Consider the following 22303-nt stretch of genomic DNA (forward strand, 5'->3'; position numbering starts at 1 on the left):
ACAGACATAGCAGTCCGTTCTTATGGGCACAGACATAGCAGTCCGTTCTTATGGGCACAGACATAGCAGGCCAATCAATGGGGCACAGACATAGCAGGCTAATCAATGGGGCACAGTCATAGCAGGCCAATCAATGGGGCACAGACATAGCAGGCCGGTCCTGGGTTGTATTAGATATCATATGATTATATGTTATTTATATAGCGCCTTCCAATTCCGCAGCGTTTTATCATGGGCCCTGAATGAGTAATGGGGACCTCTGAGCTTGGGTAGAGTCCCCCCCCCCCCCCAAAAAAAAAATTGCAGATCTTCAGAGCACTCTGACATAGGGCCCTCAGACATCAACCCTTTTAAACAGCGTAATGTTGTGTGAATAACCTGAACCGGGCAGTCCCTAAATGCCCAGCAGGCAAATAGCGTTATCCCAGCCGCATTGGGTATAAGCGGAAGTTGTGTCAGTGACTACCATGTCCATGAAAGTAAGATGCATTGAGCGATACGCTCTTTACTGTGAAGTGGTATGCACATGCTCACACAGATCTGCTCGATGTTTCAATCATTAATATAGATACCATCCTCATCTTTGAAAATATTGTAAAGTATCAGTGCAGACTGGTCGTCACATACCAGTTTGAGCCAGATCTGGTAACCTTATATCTATGCCATGGACGGTGAATTCTCACCATAGAAATCTCCTCTGAGACCCCATGGCTGGACCCGAAAAAATATATACTATGAAGCACATGAATCCTAGATCCTAATACCTGTAACTCACAGAAATCCGTGATAGACACTGTCAGCAAAAAACTCACAGTATCCTGGGATATAGACAGTCAGCCAAACTCACAGCGATCTGTGATATACGCTGTCAGTAAAACTCACAGTATCCCACGATATACACTATCAGCCAAACTCACAGAAAACTGTGACATGCACTGTCAGTAAGACACATTGCAATCTGCAATATACACCGACAGTAAAACACGCAGAAATCTGTGATACACACCGTCAGCAAACTGCGACGAACACTCTCAGCAAACCGCGACGTACACTGTCAGCAAACTGCGATGTACACTGTCAGCAAACTGCGATGTACACTGTCTGCAAAACTGCGACGTACACTGTCTGCAAAACTGCGACGTACACTGTCTGCAAAACTGCAACGTACACTGTCTGCAAAACTGCAACGTACACTGTCTGCAAAACTGCGACGTACACTGTCAGTAAACCGCGACGTACACTGTCAGCAAACCGCGACGTACACTGTCAGCAAACCGCGACGTACACTGTCAGCAAACCGCGACGTACACTGTCAGCAAACCGCGACGTACACTGTCAGCAAACAGTGACATATACTGACAGAAAACAGTGACATACACTGACAGAAAACAGTGACATACACTGACAGAAAACAGTGACATACAATGACAGAAAAACAGTGATATACACACACACACAGTAAAACACATAGCAAGCTAAATAAACAACTGTCATAGAACACAGAAGCCTGACGTGAAGGAAATCTGATATAAAAACCAGAAAGCTCACAGCCATAACTATAATCATGTAGAAAAACCGGTAGATCTGCTGAGATCCGCCGGGGGATCCCAGCAGGGCAGCAAACGCCGAGATCCGACCGTGGAGGGAGGAGGGGCCGTGAGCAGGCGCCCCTTCTCTAGCCGGTCGGATCCACGTGGCAGAGAGAAACCCGGCCGCGTCAAGGCGGCTACGTGTGTGAGTGGACCCGGTCGCGGGGTACTCGCGTCTGACCGCGAGAAAACCCTGGGCGCCGGCTGGCTCACACCGGAGTTCGGGGAGTCAGAGGAGGCAGCCAAGCGGCTAGTCTCCTGACATCCCGAGCGGAGCGCCCGCAGCCCCAGAGGGGGGGGGAAATTCTCATATTGTAATTATATATGTTTAAACATGCAAATTATTCTTAATTAATTGTGCCTGTTCGATGGGTGCAATTACCCCTTTACATTACATTGAATGTATATGTTTCTGGTGAGACAAAAGTGGTCTTCTGTAACAAGAGCTACAGGGACACTCCACTGCCCAAATACAAAATAAATACAAATCACAGTTTAGTAGATATATTACAAGTGATAACTTGCACACATTTAATAATACATTTTTTCATTAGGGATGTATCTAAAAATATATTCCAAAATCTGCATATCTCTTGTCTGCTGCCTTTGCAAGCCATCCCCCGTTAATCCCGCCCAGATTTCTGTGGCTGTCCAACCACAGACTTACCAATGCAACTCAATGAGAAGTCTCTTCAAGGTAGGTGTTCTTGGCAGTGGTTTCCTCTTGAATTTAGCTCCACTGAGCTAGTCAAATCAGGAAGTATTATTTCCTGTTGTCTGCATGAGAGCTGTTTTAATTCCTAAAAGTGCCAATTTCTATTGAAATTTGCTCTTTTTGCGCAAAAAAAAAAGAGGACACACTCTTCACACAAAGCTTTTAAAGGGGTCTGGACTTGTTATTACTCATCTAATACTCACATAAGTTAAGTATCCGCTATTCATTCCCATAATAAATAAAAGAGAAATAAAATGTCTGTTTTGCCAGAGGGCAAAATTGCTGCTCCACACACTGAACAAAATTATAAGTGCAACACTTTTGTTTTGCCCCCATTTTTCATGAGCTGAACTCAAAATGCCTATTTGGGAATTCATTTTTCCTTCGATGATAGCAATCTGTCCAGGCCCTGACGCAGCAAAGCAGCCCCAAACCATGATGCCCCCACCACCATACTTCACAGTTGGGATGAGGTTTTGATGTTGGTGTGCTGTGCCTCTTTTTCGCCACACATAGTGTTGTGTGTTTCTTCCAAACAACTCAACTTTGGTTTCATCTGTCCACAGAATATTTTGCAAGTACTGCTGTGGAACATCCAGGTGCCCTTGTGCAAACTGTAAACGTGCAGCAATGTTTTGTTTATACAGCAATGGCTTCCTCTATGGTATCCTCCCATGAAATCCATTCTTGTTTAGTGTTTTACGTATTGTAGATTCGCTATCAGGGATGTTAGCATTTCCCAGTGACTTTTGTAAGTCTTTAACTGACACTCTAGGATTCTTCACCTCATTGAGCAGTCTGTGCTGTGCTCTTGCAGTCATCTTTACAGGACGACCACTCTTAGGGAGAGTAGCAGCAGTGCTGAACTTTCTCCATTTATAGACAATTTGTCTTACCGTGGACTGATGAACAGCAAGGCTTTTGGAGATATTTTATAACCATTTCCAGCTTTATGCAAGTCAACAATTCTTAATTGTAGGTCTTCTGAGAGCTTTTTTGTGCGAGGCATCATTCACATCAGGCAATGCTTCTTGTGAAAAGCAAACCCAGAACTGGTGTGTGTTTTTTATATGGCAGGGCAGCTGTAACCAACACCTCCAATCTCATCTCATTGATTGGACTCCAGTTGGCTGACATGTCACTCCAATTAGCTCTTGGAGATGTCATTAGTCTAGGGGTTCACATACTTTTTCCACCTGCACTGTGAATGTTTACATGGTGTGTTCAATAAAAACATGGCAACATTTCATTCTTTGTGTTATTAGTTTAAGCAGACTGTGATTGTCTATTGTTGTGGCTTAGATGATGATCAGATCACATTTTATGACCAATTTGTGCAGAAATCCATATCATTCCAAAGGGTTCACATACATTTTCTTGCAACTGTAGTGGTAGGAAAGAAAGTGTTCACCACTATATCTTTGGATATAGCTGGTTTTGCTCTATAGCACAAAATAGATTCTCTAGCTAGTGGGATGGCACCAAGACCATACTTGCACCGTAACCACTACAGAAGGTAGTAATAGTTATGGTGCTTCCTAAATGATGCCTGTTAGCACGACCACCCCCCCCCCCTCCAAAAAAAAAGAAAAAAACACAAACAAATCAGTGCATGTAGTGATCTTGATTAACAGCCAATATCACCTGATTGCGTTTGTTGTTCCATTTTACTTTTGAGGAGTTAATGAAGAGCTGCTGATCTGCGGATTGCCATTCAGTGTATAAGCCCACAATTATGTCTTTTTCAGATCCATTCTCTGATAGATATATGTGTGAAATTTGATAATGAAAGGGAAACTCGCCTTGTTCATCAAAAAAGAAGGTTTTATTGTTTTGAAATATAGCTGTGAGATGTTTAATAAACGGATAAAGCTGGAAAATACAAAGAAAATGTATATTTTTTACAAAGTGTTTTGAGTTCATCAATTCTATACTTTTTATGTGCTAATCTAGGAATAAAATCTAGCATACAAACATAAATAAACACTGGTGTCTTGGTCTCCTCTCATAATATAATTAGTAATAAGCCAGAGAGGCATCTGCTCCGGCTGATGTTATGTGCGTCCACCTACAACTACTAGAAAACACAAACATTATTTTAAAACATTTAGACACATTTAAAGAGTCTTTTTCAAGTCATAAGTAAATCAGTCAGCATTTTGGACACAGTCAATCATTGTTAACTTTAACAAATCCTGTTTAAATGTATCGAATGACTTGGGAATCATTTTTCAAACCCCATTTACTGATAGATTGTTAGAGCCCATTGTGCAGCGCTACGGAATTTGTTGGCGCTATATAAATAATAAAATAATAATACATGAATGTGTTCAAACATTATGTCTTGATACAGTTGCAGCACAATGATGAATCCTTTATTGAGGTAAATCTTCCTAACTGGAATTTTCCCTTGCTATTCAATGGTAGAATATGCAATTTGATTAGTGCTGCACCTCAAAGTTGGTTTCCCTAGTCCTCAGAGGTAGAGTTGAGCGAACCCGGACTGTAAAGTTCGGGTTCGTACCGAACATTACGGTTTTTGGACCCTGGACCCAAACACGGACATATCTCTGTATGTTCGGGTTGGAGTTCGGTGTTCGACGATTTAATGGTGCGTTTTCAAAGGCTGCAAGGCAGCCAATCAACAAGTGCTTGACTCGTGTGCCCTTAGAAGCCTACTAATGGCATGGCTGTTATTGGCCAGTGCAGCATGTGACCCAGCCTCTATATATAAGCTGGAGTCGCGTAGCGGCGGACGCACATGAGCTCTTATTAGTGTAGGAAGAGGATGCTGCCGCTGTGAGGAACAGCTTAGGAAATAATTCTGCAAACTAGTACATTAGTGGGGTGCACTTCATAACTGAGAGTCAAATAGATGCATCAAATAGTGCGCTTACAGCGCAGTTGTAAACATTCTAATTTTCCGGGTGCTAATCTGCTAAATAGTACATTATGGGGCGTGCACTTCATATCTGAGAGTCAAATCGAAGCGTCTAATAGTGTGCTTACAGCGCAGTTGTAAAAATTATAATTTTCTGTGTGCTAATCTGCTAAATAGTACATTTTGGGTGTGCTCTTCATATCTGAGAGTCAAATAGAAGTGTCAAATAGTGTGCTTACTGCGCAGTTGTAAACATTCTTATTTTCTGGGTGCTAAACAGTACATTTTGGGGCCTGCTTTTCATATCTGAGAGTCAAATCGAAGCGTCTAAAAGTGCGCTTACCCTGTTACATATCTTAGTATCATCAGCAAAAATACTTACCTTACCATCAAGACCTTCTGCAATATCACTAATAAAAATATTAAAAAGAATGGGTCCAAGTACAGATCCCTGAGGTACCCCACTGGTGACAAGTCCAAGTTTCGAATATACTCCATTGACTACAACCCTCTGTTGCCTGTCACTCAGCCACTGCCTAATCTGCTAAATACTACATTTTGGGGCTTGCTCTTCAAATCTGAGAGTCAAATTGAAGCGTCTAATAGTGCGCTCTAATAGTGCGCTTATACTTTTTGACGATTCTGCTGGCGGGGTTTCCGTGGGCCATCCACCAAGCCCTGACCCAGAAGTGGAATAGATTGAGTGCACTGGTGCACAACCACTTATGTGTCAGGATGTGGACATGCAAGGACCACCGCAGTACGTCTTTGATGATGAGGAAACACAGGTGCCAACTACTGTGGCTTTCTGCAGTGTGCAGACCGGCAAGGGTTGAGGAGTGGGTGGAAGATGATGTGGAGGATGATGAGGTCCTAGACCCCACATGGAATGAAGGTCATGAGAGTGACGTGTGCAGTTTGGAGGAAGAGGCGGTGATCACACAGAGGCACCAGCACAGCATAAGAGGGATCAGGGTGCAAAAGCTCTAGATGGTACGCCTGTTACTGCCCTCTGCACTCAGGGACCAGGCACACCAAAGCCAGCTCCAAGGAGTTACCTGGCGTGGCAGTTCTTCACACAATGTGCTGACAACAAGACACAAGTGGTTTGCACGCTGTGCAATCAGAGCCTGAAGCGAGGCATAAACGTGCTAAACCTGAGCACAACCTGCATGACCAGGCATCTACATGCAAAGCACGAGCTGCCGTGGAGGAAGCACATCAAAAACCAAGAAAGGTCTCAGGCTCCTTCTGCTTCCTCTTCTGCTGCTGTCTCGGCCTCTTCCTTCACCTCTGCAGGAACAGTGGCACCTGCCACCCCGCAAACAGAGTGTAACTGATCGACGGGCACCCCGACTGGGTACCTCCGTTAAAGGATGTTCCTAGCGCTTCCTGAGGACTCCAAGCACTGCAGCAGACACCACAACCACCGAACCGGAGAAGCATACGAATGCTCTCAAGCATATGAATGCTGTAAACAGCTGAACAGGAAAAGCATTTAATCAGCTTACACTCCTGGCAATCAGCATACAATCCAATTCCCCCAATAACGAGACGACACTTTGTTTTGAGGTCAAGCAGAACTGACTGTGCTGGCACATACAACCTCTTTTATTCCCAATCCACAAACATAGTACTGCCCACAGGGTTTTACAGAACAACCAATCAATACGTACAAATCACACAGGCACTCCCACACAAAATCCTCCCCTCTGCCTGTGATATGATTACTGAACACACTGGGTAATATAATTATCACAGACAGAGAAATACAGTTTTATAAAACATATCACAGGGACCCCAAAACATGCAATAACCCCATATATGGATTTTGGATTTTGATTTATGTTCTTCCAAAGCTAAAATCAAAGATTACATCAAGTGCTACTTTATGGCTCAGCTGTATGTTTTATTTTTACATATTTTATGTTATTTTAAGTGATTTCCCTATCCACATTTGTTTGCAGGGCACTTGTCCTACTCTTACCCCCATTTTACTTCCTTTTGCAGCCCTCTAGCCCTTTCCAGGACTTTTTTAGAGGCATTTTTGTGGCTCCCCATTGACTTCAATAGGGTTTGGGTTCGGGGTCCAGTTCGATCATGAACCCGGACTTTTTTTCCAAAGTTCGGCCGAACCTGCCGGACCCGAACATCCAAGTGTCCGCTCAACTCTACTCAGAGGCAGTGTATGGAGGAACACTAAGAACAAGGTTATTGCTGAAAGTCAAAAGGCCCTGTACAAAATAGGACAAAACCATGGGCCGCTTTACGCAGCCAGTCAGACTGAAAAATCGGGACATCTGGATGTGTTCTGTATGTAACAATGTCTAGATTTTGTAAAGAAGGAACTCTCTATAAAGCAAAATAAGCAAAAGGTGGAGAGCACTTGAGTTTCCCCCAAAAAAGGGCTTAAATATACATGTAACCAATATAAGTACACAAATTCCAGCAGCACTAAACACTAAGCGACACAAAAAGTGACACAAAACTGAAAACTAAATACCAGAAAAAAAAATTGTGAACTTGGAAACAAACTTAATCAATCTTCTGAAAAATATAGTCTGTAAATAATAATACAAACGAATATAGTGCAGACTATCTAATATGCACACATATAAATATAGTTAAAAAAAAAAAAGGGATACATCTGGGGATTTAACTCACATTTACCAGAGCCCTATCAACTTTGGCCCTGCATTTAAATGATTTTGATAGGTTTCACTGCTGGCCAAATGAGAGTGATAGATCCCACAGTTATTCAAATCCAATAAGCAATTTAATAGGAAAGAGAAGAGAAACTAGGAACCCAAATGGTGCAGTACCCAATATCTCTATTCATAAAAAAAAAAGTTAAAAACGCTTAGTTTAGTAATGATGGATATCTCCAAGGATACCCACAGCCTCACATATGCCAAAAGCCAAAGCTGACCATTAACAAACACTTCCAGGATTCGGTGCTTCCCAGTCATGTGGAGTTCGCAGATCCGTCCCTAGTCACGTTTTTCATGACACAGTTCTCTTACATTCCTCAGCTTAATCTTATAAGCAGTAGACTAGTGCAGTTTCTTCTAATACTCATCAATTGTCCCTTGGGGATATTGTTCAACCATAGACCATAGTGGCAATTGCCAAACAAAATAAAACTGTTGACGTCTACCTTTAAAAATGTGTTGGTATGAATTTTATCATCTGAAATACAAAATCAAATCTAAAAAATGTACATTGTTGTCAATATAGTTTACAGTCCACTTACTTCCCAATGAATTATAGTTAAAGGGATACTATAGTGCCCAGAATATAAAGCTGTATTTCTGGCACTATCGTTCCCTCTGCCTCGCCCCTCTCTCGCCCCCCCTCCCCCATCGTGCCCCCCTCCAGTGAATAAGAGGTTAAAAACTCTACAATGTCCTGCTCCGTGCGGGCGCTAATGTGCATGCGTGACAAATGTTGTGTGCGTATTAGACATCCCCAAAAGAAAGCATTGAATCAATGCTATGGGGAAAAAATCTGACGCTGCATGTCCACATGAAGAGCATGAGAATATTCAGCATCAGTTACTGGACCAAAGGTCCATTTTAATCCAGGAAAATGAAATGACTGAGGAGCGTTGCAAGCAAATGGGCCAAGTTCACAGTACCAAAGGATCAAATGGAGAGAGTAGTCGGGGAAGCCAAAGGTTAGGACATGTGGCACAGGTTCAGAAGCGATAGTTCAGGCAAGAGTCAAAAAGCAGGATACAGCACATTAGTCACTGCAAATCTTTACACAATCAGAAGCACAGTACAACTGAACGAGAAATCAAGGGTTAGTGGAACTTAAATAAGGAGAGGGGGCTGTTTGCCTACTGTAGCTCCTCCCTGGTCCCCACCTCCTGTCTCTTTAAGAAGCCCTGTTTTGGCATATGTGTGCCATATGATGTTCCCGAAGCTTTGCCTCCTGTGTGGCCACATTTGGGAAGCAGTGGCATTCACACAAACAAAGCTCTGCCTCTTGTTTACCGCGTTTGGGAAATGGCAGCATTGATATGGTTGGCGTGGGTAGTCAGCTGGCCTCACTGTCTGAAGAACTGTGCTTCCAATGGATCAGATATTCAAGGACTCCTCTTCGAAGGATGTCTTGAACTTCCTATTCTGGTTCCCCAGCAAAAATTACGGGAGCTCTGGAGCAGAGATGATCCAATCAGGGAAGGTATTTTCTTTAAAAGGCTTGAAGAGTGATCCATGAAAGGATAGATGGAAGCGTTAGTGAGGAGGTAGAGCCAATTGAACCATGACAGGAGAGATGATCTTCTTGATATGAAATGAACCAATGTACTTAGGACCCAATTTCTTGGAAGGGTAGGATAACTTTAGATATCTGGTGGATAACCAGACGAGTTGGTCAACTTGGTATGAAGGTGGGGTTCTCGGTTACGATCTGCATACAATTTATAGAGACGTTGACTATCCTATAGTTTTTTTGAACACAGAGAAATCCCTGTGTTAGTTGATTAACGTGGAGGCATCAGGGAGAGTGGAGGAAATGGATTATGTAACAGCAAAGATAAGCTTCTATAGTCTAATTTGTTTTTTCGATTTGCCCGTTGATATGAGGATGGAAGGCAGTAGAAAGATCTACAGAGATGTTGAGAGACTGACAGAAGGCCCTCCTGAAATGGGATGTAAATTGTGTACCCCTGACTGAGAGGATAGAATCAGGTATTCCATGTAGCCTGAAGACATGGTTATGAAAGTGTCTTTTTGGCCATGGGAAGGCCCCTTGCTGTGATAAAATGAGACATCTTGGTCAGGCGGTCGGCAGTCACCATAATGGTATTGTATCCATGCAATTCAGGAAGATCAACAATGAAGTCGACGGTGATATGGCTCCACGGTCTGGAGGGAATTGGTAGGGGTTGTAATAGACTTGCCATTTTCATGTTTAGTGCCTTGGCCCTGGCATAAGTAGTACAGGTGTTTACATAATTGGATCGTGTGTATGTTTTTTTGCTAGGCTTAAAACTGTCTCTTTTTTGTTTTGTTTCATCTGGGGCAAACATTCTTGAAAGGGCATCTGCTTATTGATTTTTAACCTTCAGCCTGTAAGTAACATGGAACAAAACCCTAGAGAAAAATAATGCCCAGCGGGCCTGTTGTGGATTGAGCCATTTTGCTGAACAAAGGTACTACAGGTTTTTATGGTCAGTGTTTACTGTTATAGGGAGAGTTGTACCCTCTAGGAGATGCCGCCATTCTTACTTGTTTCTTGGTTTGGGGTTCTGGACATTGGTGCATTGCCTGGACATTGCGTGGATCCATCTGTACTTTGCCTGGTCAGATGATGAATCCCAGGAACTCTACGCAAGTTTTTTCAAAAATGCATTTCTCTATTTTGATCTGTAGGGTAGTAGCCAAAGAAGAATCAAGGAAACAGTCACTCATTCCTGAGTCGATCAAAGCCTGGCATTCATATGTTTTTGTGTTCCACAGCAAGGAGAGAGATGGATAAGGGAGGCACTCAAGGTGGATGGTAAAAGTGTAATGTGTATTTGTTTACTCCTTGTAGATCTTGGTTTTTCAGGGCAGTCTCTTACAGTAGGTCATGGATGCACACAGTAAATGTTTTTTCTCTTTCTGCATTGCGATTCTGCAGGAGGTAAACAACCTTGGGCCAGTCCCACTTGCATGGGTTCCTCTGTGTGGTTTGTGGAGGGAAGAGACTGAAGTGACTGAAATCTGAGGGAGTCATCTATCTAGCTGAATAAAAGAGTCATCTATCTAGCTGTAAAAAAAATCCAATGAATCAGGAATGACAAAGTGTGCAAAATCGTCTTTGAGGGGTTCTGAGATGCCTAAGCGGAACTGGTTAACAAGGCCGATCTCATTCCATCGGGTGTCTTTAGCATAGCTTTTAAAGTCGGTGATATATTCTTTTATCTGTCTGCACCTTGCCGCAAGGCTCTAATGGGGGTTTGGGCGTTATCTTGCCTGTTGGGGTTGTCCCAGCGTTTAACTGTGTGGTCATTGTCACGTAGCAATTCATGTGACCATTCTTGAGGAGTACCAGAAAGGAAAGATATCATAGTACGTACTTTGACGGAATCAGAGTGGTATGCACATGGTTGTAAAAAAAACATCAAGTCACAGGACACTAGAATGGACAGGTACTTCAAACAATCACCTCAAAGTTTTTCAGGCATGTTGATCCCTGTGGTTCAGGTACCATGGACGTATCTTTAGGAAGAGTCACTAGACTGGTGGCAATCGAAGTGGGGGGGGGGGGGGGGGAGACAGCAGGCTTGCTGCACTTGCAATTCTTAGACTGCTGGAATCAGGCTGGTCACTTGTCTCATTAGGGTATCAAGCATTTCAGTCGTGTCTGCAAGCTCCATTTTAAAGGCTCAGTTGTTTTGTCGGAATCACTGCTTAGTAGACGAAGCCCAAGATGGAGGGGAGCACTGAAAGCAAATGGACCAAGTTCACAGTACAAAAGGATAAAATGGAGAGAGTAGTCGGGGAAGCCAAAGGTCAGAACAGGCAGCACAGGTTCAGAACCAATAGTTCAGGCAAGGGTCAAAAAGCAGGATACAGCAGATAAATCACCGAAGGTCTTTACACAATCAGGAGCACAGTACAACTGAGCGAGAAGTAGAGTGTTAGTGGAGTTTAAATAGGGAGAGGGGGCGGTCTCCCTAATGTAGCTCCTCCCTGGTATCCACCTCCTGTCCCTTTAAGAAGCAAAGTTTTGGCGCGCGCACGCCATATGATTCTCCAGAAGCTTTGCCTCCTGTGTGGCTGCATTTGGAGAGCGGCGGCGTTCGCACAAACAAAGCTCTGCCTCCTGTGTTGCCACGTTCGGGAAACAGTGGCGTTCATATAAATGCATCCCGTCATCGTGGCTGGTCAGGCCAGCCTCGCTGTTGGAAGAGCCGCACTACGACGTGCTTAATACATTAAGTCCGGCCATTCTGAGGCTCAGTAATACATCTTTTGTGTGTTTCCTGTTTTCTGCGTGTTGGGGTATGACTCCCAAGACAGGGTCATTGTCATGCTGAAAAGTCCAAGAGTGTCCCATGTCCAGTATTCATGTAGAAAAATGCAAATTGCCAGTGTTTTCTGATAACATGCTGCATTCATCTTGCCATCAGTTTTCACAAGATTCCCCGTGCCTTTAGAGCTCAACCCCCCAAAAAAACATCAGTGAGCCACAGCCATGCTTTACAGTGGGGATGGTATTATTTTCACTATAGGCCTTATTGACAGCTCTCTTGTGGTTGTGACCAAAAAGCTCTATTTTGGTTTTGTCATTCCAAAATACAGTGTGCCAGAAGCTGTAAGAAGTTTCAAGGTGTTATCAGGCATATTGCAACCGGGCTTTTTCATGGCATTGGCACAGTAAAGGCTTCTTTCTGGCAACTTGACCATGCAGCTCATTTTTGTTCAAGTATCATCGTATTGTTTTTTTTTGTTTTTTTTTTAAACAACCACACCATCAGCCTGTATTTCTCGTGTGGTTACCTGTGGGTTTTTCTTTGTATCCCGAACAATTCTTCTGGCAGTTGTGGCTGAAATCTTTCTTGGTATACCTCACCTTGGCTTGGTATCAAGAGAGCCCTGAATTTTCCACCTCTTAATTAGTGAATGAACAGTACTCACTGGCATTTTCAAGGCTTTGGATATGTTTTCATATACTTTTCAATCTTTATAAAGTTCCATTACCTTGATATGCATGTCTTTTGACAGTTCTTTTCTGCTACCCATGGCTCAGTATCTAGCCTACTCATCCTCATGGGAGCTAACAAATTCATTGACGATTTATACATAGACACTAATTGCAATTTAAAAAGCCACAAGTATGGAAAGTTAACCTTTAATTGACATTTTAACCTGTGTGTGTCACCTTGTGTGTCTGTAACAAGGCCAACAATTCAAGGGCATGTACACTTTTGGTCAGGGCCATTTGGGTGATTTCTGTTATCATTACGATTTAAAAAGGAGCCAAACAACTATGTGATTATAAGTGGCCTTATATGATCATTATCCTTTAATAAAATACATTTTTTTGCAGGATCAGTCATATTTTCAAAATCAATGCCAAGATTTTAAAATTTCTGCCAGGGTATGAAAACTTTGGAGCACAACTGTATCACTCTCAAGTGGAATCATTGATATCCAGAGCGAGGGTTGAAAGGGCTCTCGTAAATGTGAGTTGGATCTACAGATATACCCCTTTTCCCTGTATTTATATGTGTACATATCAGATAGTGCACTAAAAGTATTTGTGTTATTATTTACAGATTACAATTTTCAGTTGATTCATTAGGTATATTTCCAAGTGCACCATTTCTTTTCTAGGATTTTCTTTTAAGTCAGTGAACAATTTGGCATCAGATATTACTATAGGTGAACATTTAATATCTAGTGATCACCAGTCAGTGTGGTTTAATATAAGAACCACACAAAAACAAGCATTTTAGACTTTAGAAAAACAGACTTGTCTAAAATTAGAATATGCGTAAAGGAGTCATTATCAGACTGGAGCAGTTTAAATAAAGTCCAGGAGAAAGGGGATTATTTAAAAGTTGCACTACTGAAGGCAACAGAAATTGAATTAGGCTTGTCAATAAGAGCAAACAGTTAAAGAAACTGCTGTAGTACTTAGTAGAAAATAGAAAGTTAGCAATAAGTTTATATATATATATATATATATATATATATATATATATATATATACATATATGAGAAAAAGGGGGGAGGGGGGTTTGGCTGCACTCACCTAAGCATGCTTAAATGGGGTGCTGCTGGGGGCCAATAAGTACAGTAAAAATTAAAATCCAGCGCACTCACTTGTCTACTAAACAGTTATTATAGTACTGAACAATTTTCTTAGTTTTATTAAAAACACCTAATCTAGGCAAAAAATAATGGGGGTTTAGTTACATTATATGATCATACATTGCATAAGCCTGCCACAAACGTCAATGTACCCCATCTTTGGCAGGTCCTACTCTGTCTGCTAAATGAGCTTCTCACTTGGGGAAATCCTTCCATCTCGAGTTCTCTGCAGTACAAGACTTAAATAGGGTCCTGAGATGAGGCACCTGTAACAGGGAGGGGTGCAAAACCAAGGAGCTGGCTAGACTCCTAAATATATATATATATATATATGAGAAAAAGGGGTTTGGCTGCACTCACCTAAGCATGCTTAAATGGGGTGCTGCTGGGGGCCAATAAGTACAGTAAAAATTAAAATCCAGCGCACTCACTTGTCTACTAAACAGTTATTATAGTACTGAACAATTTTCTTAGTTTTATTAAAAACACCTAATCTAGGCAAAAAATAATGGGGGTTTAGTTACATTATATGATCATACATTGCATAAGCCTGCCACAAACGTCAATGTACCCCATCTTTGGCAGGTCCTACTCTGTCTGCTAAATGAGCTTCTCACTTGGGGAAATCCTTCCATCTCGAGTTCTCTGCAGTACAAGACTTAAATAGGGTCCTGAGATGAGGCACCTGTAACAGGGAGGGGTGCAAAACCAAGGAGCTGGCTAGACTCCTAAATATATATATATATGAGAAAAAGGGGTTTGGCTGCACTCACCTAAGCATGCTTAAATGGGGTGCTGCTGGGGGCCAATAAGTACAGTAAAAATTAAAATCCAGCGCACTCACTTGTCTACTAAACAGTTATTATAGTACTGAACAATTTTCTTAGTTTTATTAAAAACACCTAATCTAGGCAAAAAATAATGGGGGTTTAGTTACATTATATGATCATACATTGCATAAGCCTGCCACAAACGTCAATGTACCCCATCTTTGGCAGGTCCTACTCTGTCTGCTAAATGAGCTACTCACTTGGGGAAATCCTTCCACCTCGAGTTCTCTGCAGTACAAGACTTAAATAGGGTCCTGAGGGTCCTGTGTTGTTCTTTTGTTTTTTATTCCTCTCATTGGGTGGGTAAGGGTGGAGTAGCAAACGAGCTGGTGTTGGGGTTTCCACGCTCGGTAACCCGCAGTTTTTGCTGCCATATCACAGGTCCAACCTTCATGGGTTACACTGGGGTTTTAACCACGCTGTTTTATTCCGGAGGTGGGGGCATGAAGGGTTTCGTGTCGACGGGGGCACGGGCCGGGGGTGGGGGAGCGGGGGCGGAAGCCTGACACCCCGGGTTCTATATCTTTGCGTGGGTTTTCTGTGGTGTTTGGGGTATCTGTTTTGATTGTCGGGGGGGTGGTGGAGGCTTTTTGGCCCTGATTATTTTAGCGCGAGAGCCCGCTAGGGAGCGACGACTTAGTTCAGGTCACAAGGAAGGACGGGTAGCGGGCCGGCCCCATGGGAGTGCCACGGATGTAGATGTAAATAATATCTGGTGTGCTGCTGATAGTATCCAGTTGTTCCTAACCATAGGCAGTTAAACCGGCGACAGGCTTATCGTATGCCAATTAAAATAAGACTTGATAGTATTCGGTGTAACTAAACCCCATGGGCTTGCACTAGTACACAGCTGCTACTCTTCCACGCTAGCGAACTACCGGCAGCAAAACCAGAATAATGTGACTTCCTATTTAGTCCAGCCCCTTCAGGAATGGACATCGTGTTTTTCCCTATTTCGGCTATGATTTCTGTTTGTTTCTTGCATTGTCAGTCTAGCTTGAGTTTTAATATTAAACCAATATTATAAATGTGCAGCAGCTTTAGAGAACGCCATGCCATAACGTTTTGTTGATATGGGAATGTATGCTGTCGTGGCATTTTATATGTGTTTGGTAAATAATGTAAATGACTAATGCATAATGAAACTTCCCCTACATGCTCGAAAGTGTCGCACAAGGTTGTAGGCCATGTACCTTTTTCTTATATATTTTTCTACTTTATGAATAATCGCATTTTGTTCTGCTGCGGCTACCACCTTATGCATGGGCTCTTGTTACCCAGGTTGTGGAGTTTATATTTTTCGTTTATAGTTGGCACTGGAAAGTGCCCGAATTGGCTGGTCCATGTCCCTTCTGCCCCAGGGCTTTCTCTTCAGGTGCTGGGGGCGACAGGACATTTACCCCAATCAGGCCTGGCTACAGGTAAGACCAGGCGATTTCTGTACAAAGTTCTAATTTCCTTTCTCTAATTCTCTTCTATTCTTCCTTTATTCTACTCTCTCTCCCCTTGGCCTTTCTTTCCCCCTTATCTTCTGGGGGGGGCGGGAGGAGGCGGTCCGACTCTATAGGCGAGGAACGGGGACGAGGAAAAGTCTATGTATAGCGGCTCACCACAGACGGACACATGCCCCTTAAACTGTTTTTTCTCAATGTGAAGGGCCTGAACGCTCCCAAGAAAAGACGGCTCTTGTTTAGGGAACTTAAACGCCTAGATCCGGATATAGCTTTTATACAGGAGACGCATCTCCCCAGATCAGCTAAGTTTGCCCTTAAGGACCACACCTATAACACCACTTATGAATCAAGAGCCCTTAACAAGAGGAATGGCATAGCCATTCTAATACATCGTAGATGCCCGATTAGCATTCATGGGGTGAGTACAGACTCAGCAGGGCGTAGCGTACAACTGACAGGCTCCCTGTTTTCCCACGCGATTCACATCCTCAATGTTTACGCTCCCAATGATCCTTCCAAAGAATTTTGGGCAGACCTTGCCAACGCTGTTAACACACTCCCGAATGGTATGGTGATAGTGGGCGGTGATTTTAATGCAGCTCCTTCCCCGGCGGTTGATAGAGGGCCTTGCAGGGGACTTCCACGGTCCCACAGGAGAGGCGGACAGGACAAGCTGCTACATACGTTTATACAACAGTCGGGCCTTATAGACATCTGGAAAGCCCAACACCCGGATACGAACGACTACACTTTTTATTCGCAGCCCCACGATACGTATTCCAGGATCGACTTTGTTACGGTTACCCTTAGTCTTGCTGAGAGCTGGACCGCTTAGTAGTCTGGATTCCTATTGCTGAAGAAAGGAGAAGCTGCTTTCCAAAGTATTCCATACGAGTCCTGTAAATGTAGAATAATCCCACTAGCTATAGCACAGCTAGAATACCCTTTTGCCCACAAAACGAGTCAAGGCTGCGATTTGAGGGTCAAACAAGAACTGAGGACTGGGATGCCCAGCCTGCTTTTTATTGAGGTTACATGCAAACAGGACACTCCCAGGGGGAGGCATAAAATCACCAATCACACATTTGGTGCAACCCACACATCCCCTCAGATAAACAGTAAAACCAATTATATGGTACACATTTTCAGCCGAGTTCTGGATGTACCCCAAAACCAGGGGGTACCCCTTTAAGTCTTGCACCACTGGATAGATCCCATTCAGGGGAGCAACATATCCGAAAACCAGCCCGTTCGGATGAACGGTTCGGGAGTTATGGGTTTCCAAACTTTTGACCGACCGCACAGACTTTCTAGCCGCAAATAGTTCCACACGTTTTGGCCTTGCAGTCGGTCTCCGTTCGTACGGAAAAACTCAACGAACCCGTTGCCATCCATGGTGATCCAGGGGGTTGCTGTACTCCCCATGCGAAGGTTAATCATCCTACCGAACGGTGGGCCGTTCGGTAGGTCCAGCACAAAGTTACGGTATCCTGGAGGTCTTAGCGGTGTTCGCCTGATTGCGTCTCCGTTTTCAGTTCCGGAAGATTGCTGGCAAACACCGCTGTTCGCACGTAAGATGGCCGCGAACACATGCAAAGTCCCGAAATGGCGGCCACCTATACGTTTACACAAAGGATTCGTGCTGAACCATACGAACGGCTGCAAATAGGTCTGAAAGGTAAAAATAGTACTTAAAGGTACACAATAAAACTAAGGCTTCTGTAACAGACTTGTTTTTAGTTAACCCCCTGACTGTTTCTAGAGTTTCGGACTCCACGGTGGGGTCCATAACATGGTCGGATCATGCGGATGTCTCTGTTACCTTGGATAAACTGAGCGCGGCGACACCATGGACGTGGCGACTGAATAGTTCCCGGTTATGGGACCCGGAGATAGTTGAGATTGTCCGAAGGGAATTAAACGACTACTTCCTTAGGGAAGCCGCATCGGGGGTATCTAAAGCCGTAATTTGGGCTGCGCATAAGTCTGTCATTAGGGGTATACTCATTAGGGAAGCAACCTTAAAGAAAGGCCGAAAATCTCAATTATTGACATCGCAGATGGGTGCTCTGAGATTGGCGGAACAGAGACACAAGTCGGACCCTTCGCGTGCCAACTTGGAGATAGTACAAGATTTGAGACATGGTATACGTGACATACTTTTAGACGACACCACGAGAGCTGTCTTGTGGTCTAGGCGGTCCTTTAATGAGAATGCCAACAAAATGGACACCTTGTTGGCGAGATCCCTCAGGCCGCGTCCACGGAACAAGTATATTACGAAGATTAAGGATGCTACGGGAGTGTACCGGACAAATCCCGCTTGTAACGGACCGTTTCACTTACAAGAGGATAAAACCCAGTTTAGGCGATAATCCCCTTTTCTAGAGACAGGCACAGCTACTGCAGAACATCAAACTCCTGATCTGGATACGAAATACCACTCCGAACTGGAACAGCTGAACAAGAAAAGCATACAATCCGCTTACACTCTTGGCAGTCAGCTTACAATCCAATTCCCCCCAAGAAAGAGACGACACTTCATTTTGAGGGTTAAACAGGAACTCTGGACTGGGACACCCAGTCTGGCTTTTATTACAATAATCCACATACAGGCCACACCCAGGGGGAGGCATAAAATAACCAATCCGAGATATGGTACAACCCACACATCCCCTCCCCTTAGCCTGAGAGATAATCCACTTATTATACAGTTTAAAACATAACTTTTACACAATATCTGTAACTTCAAAACCATACATCCTATTCGCATAAAAATACATATTCACAATCAATCCATTCGGGGGAACAACATACTCAAAAATTGCATGAATCAGACCAGAGGTTCAAAAGTTAGTAAAAGTATCTTTTGGGCCCTGGCTTGCAGCATGGCACAATCTGGCTCAAACAGAAGTAAAACACCCCCCACAATGCATCCCGGCTTCCCCCCTTCTGCCCTGGAGATAATTGGAGAAGTAATCCAATTATCTAGGACTAGAGTCAGACTCCATTAACCACATGGTTACAAAAAGACAGTAAAAGACATAAAATTACATACTGATACATTTAACACATAAAACACACATTTCTACATATCCCCAGTTTAACTGAACACATAAATACCTACATAATATTTAAGACAGTATTACTGTGATATGTTACAAAGTCTTAAAGGGACATTAGTCCCAAAAGTCCCAATATGTCCATCGCTGATTTTAAAGGGCCAGTAGCAGCAATATAAATTATTACATGCCCAAATATAGTGTTTATAGAGCAATATGTCCAGGGGCCGTAGTCGCAGGGCAGGAGGCTAGCAACCAGGCTTCTCCAGTTCACAGTGGCGAAGTTGGTTTCGCCACACCGCTGATATCGCCAAAGTATTTTCTGAGTTTTACTCTGACCTATATAACCATTCGAGAGGTGACGACACGGAACCTCAAAGACAATTGGAAGGGATACAAGGTTTCCTCTCTGGGATCCATCTCCCGACACTGAGCGAAGTTGATGTGGTCACCCTTAGTAGCCGGATATCCGCGGAGGAAATAGATGCGGCAATATCGACCCTGAAGAGCCGCATCTATTTCCTCGAATCGTGGTTCAACGATCTCCAGGACGGGGGGATCATGGATCGAGACATGTCACTCGCGAATATAGTCTTACTGCCCAAACCTGGAAAGGATGACTCCCTCCCGGAGAATTTCTGCCCGATATCTTTAATTAATCATGACTCCAAGATTTTGGCGAAGGTGTTAGCGATCAGACTAAACCCGATTCTCACTAGTCTGGTCCATCCGGACCAGGTGGGCTTCGTACCGGGTAGGCAGTTGTTCGAGAATACGAGATGAAACATCGATCTTATAGAGAGACAATCTAGACTGCAAATCCCGACGTTGATGCTATCGCTAGACGCTGAAAAGGTGTTTGATAGAGTCAAATGGCCGTTTCTATTTGAAACACTACGCCACTTCGGGATGCCGGATCTTTTTATTACGACGATCCAAGCCCTATACTCAGGGCACAGGTTAGGATAACGGGAGCGAAGTCTATCCCTTTCCCACTGAGCAATGGCACGAGGCAGGGCTGCCCCCTATCACCGTTGCTATTCGTTCTGTCGTTGGAACCTCTCATGCAAAAGATGACTTATTACTGTCATTGACAGATCCGCTGGAGTCTATGGCAGCCCTGATGGGGATATTGGCAGAATATGGCATGGTGGCCGGTTACAAGGTTAACCTCCACAAATCGTGCGCGCTCCCCATCGGGATGAGCGACGCAGAGGCTATGCATATCGGGAGGGCATTTAACGTTCGAGTGGTGAAGGATCTTATTAAATACTTAGGCATATGGCTAACAGCTGATCCTTCCCTGTTACACCAACAGAACTATGTGCCTCTAACCAGACAATTAATGCGTGACTTGGAGGAGTGGGTAGATAAACCGATTTCGTGTATCGGGAGGATTCATTCGGTAAAAATGTATATTCTGCCCCGGATACTCTTCCTCTTTCAAGCCCTCCCGATCCACTTGACCAAATCCAGCTTGGGGATGCTCCAAAACAGGTCATTGGTAGGTTTATCTGGCAAAATAGGAAACATAGGACATCACGGAATATACTCTACAGGGCGAAGGAGAGGGGGGGTCTGGGGCTGCCGAATCTTTACTATTACTACGTGGCGGCCCAACTAGCTCAGATAGCATTGTGGCATACACCTCCTGACGAGAGGCGATGCGTGGACTTAGAGTCCTCTTTGTTGGGCCCGGATCTCCCCCAATTCCTCCTATGGACTCCTAGAGAATTTAGATCTCTAGACAGGGTCCCATGCCAAGCGGTTCAGACCTCCTTAAAGGTCTGGGACACGGTTGCTCTTAAATATGATCTGACTTCCACTCTGTCCCCGATGACTCCGTATTTGAGAAATAGAAATTTCCCCCCAGGTATGCAAGCTCGAGACTTTAGAGGTTTGGAAACCGCGGGACTGCAGAGACTGCATCAATTATATGACAACCATTCCGTGGTCTCCTTCCAGGAATTGAATAGCAGGACCCCACTGAGGCCTTTCGACTACTTTCGTTATATTCAACTTCGGGACTACGCCCGAGCTGCCAGGATCAAACAGGCGGCACAGACGCCTTTTACGTTCTTTGAGAGGATGTGCTCCAGGGAACAGTTTCCGAGTTGCCTCATCTCCTGTTTATACGCTCACCTGAGTACGCACACCTCGGACTGGGGGACTATTAAATACACCGATCAGTGGGAAGCAGACTTGAATGAAGTGTTGGAGGGAGTCGAGTGGCAGGAAATATGGGAGGCGGCCGCGACTTCTTCAGTGTGCGTGACCCTGCAGGAACAATCGTATAAGACCCTTTTTCGATGGTATACCACCCAGGTGACACTTTTCCGCATGGGTAAAAATCCGACGGACTTGTGCTGGAGGGGTTGCGGGCAGAAGGGTACGTATATTCATATGTGGTGGGAATGCCCGATAGCGCAGACGTACTGGAAGAGGATAGCGACATTGTTAGGAGAAATATTCGACAGGGAAGTAGAGCTAGATCCGTGGATGTTCCTACTATCGAGATCCATGGAGAATTGGTCACGAACAGAACAAACCCTCCTCCACAAAATAACCCTTGCCGCAAGACGTGCCTTAGCGCAAAAGTGGCTACAGAGTGACGCCCCTACCATGGCATTCACAAAACATAAAATAAAGGATACTTTTTTGATGGATAAATTGACGGCTCAAGTTAGGGGGACTATCAGGAAATTTGAAAAGATTTGGGATCCGTGGGTTAATAGCATAGCCAGCGCCTGAGACGCGACCTGACTCGACCATACCCGACCTAAACCTCACCACACTAAAGACATTGAGGGGATTGGTCCTCCACCGCCCCACGTGTCCCCCATGTCACAGTGGGATTGCTAACAGGGGCGCCTAGGACAGGTGGTTGGTGGGGAGGGGTTTCTCCCTTCCCCCTGGTATCGCTACCGGTATAGAGGCACCCCTCGGACCGATCTCCCTC

At 44.1% G+C, this 22303-nt stretch overlaps 1 protein-coding gene across 1 annotated transcript in view; it reads right to left on the bottom strand.

The window, feature by feature from the left end:
* The window catches only part of LOC134615216 (vomeronasal type-2 receptor 26-like), a 122751-nt gene that overhangs the window by 11928 nt on the left and 88520 nt on the right, over positions 1 to 22303 (bottom strand). Inside the window, exon 9 of the mRNA XM_063459711.1 lies at positions 3949 to 4176. Within this exon, the coding sequence (XP_063315781.1) occupies positions 3949 to 4176 (228 nt within the window). The remainder of the gene's footprint in view (positions 1 to 3948; positions 4177 to 22303) is intronic.

This window comes from Pelobates fuscus, chromosome 6 (genome assembly GCF_036172605.1).
Source record: "Pelobates fuscus isolate aPelFus1 chromosome 6, aPelFus1.pri, whole genome shotgun sequence".
NCBI lineage: Eukaryota > Metazoa > Chordata > Amphibia > Anura > Pelobatidae > Pelobates > Pelobates fuscus.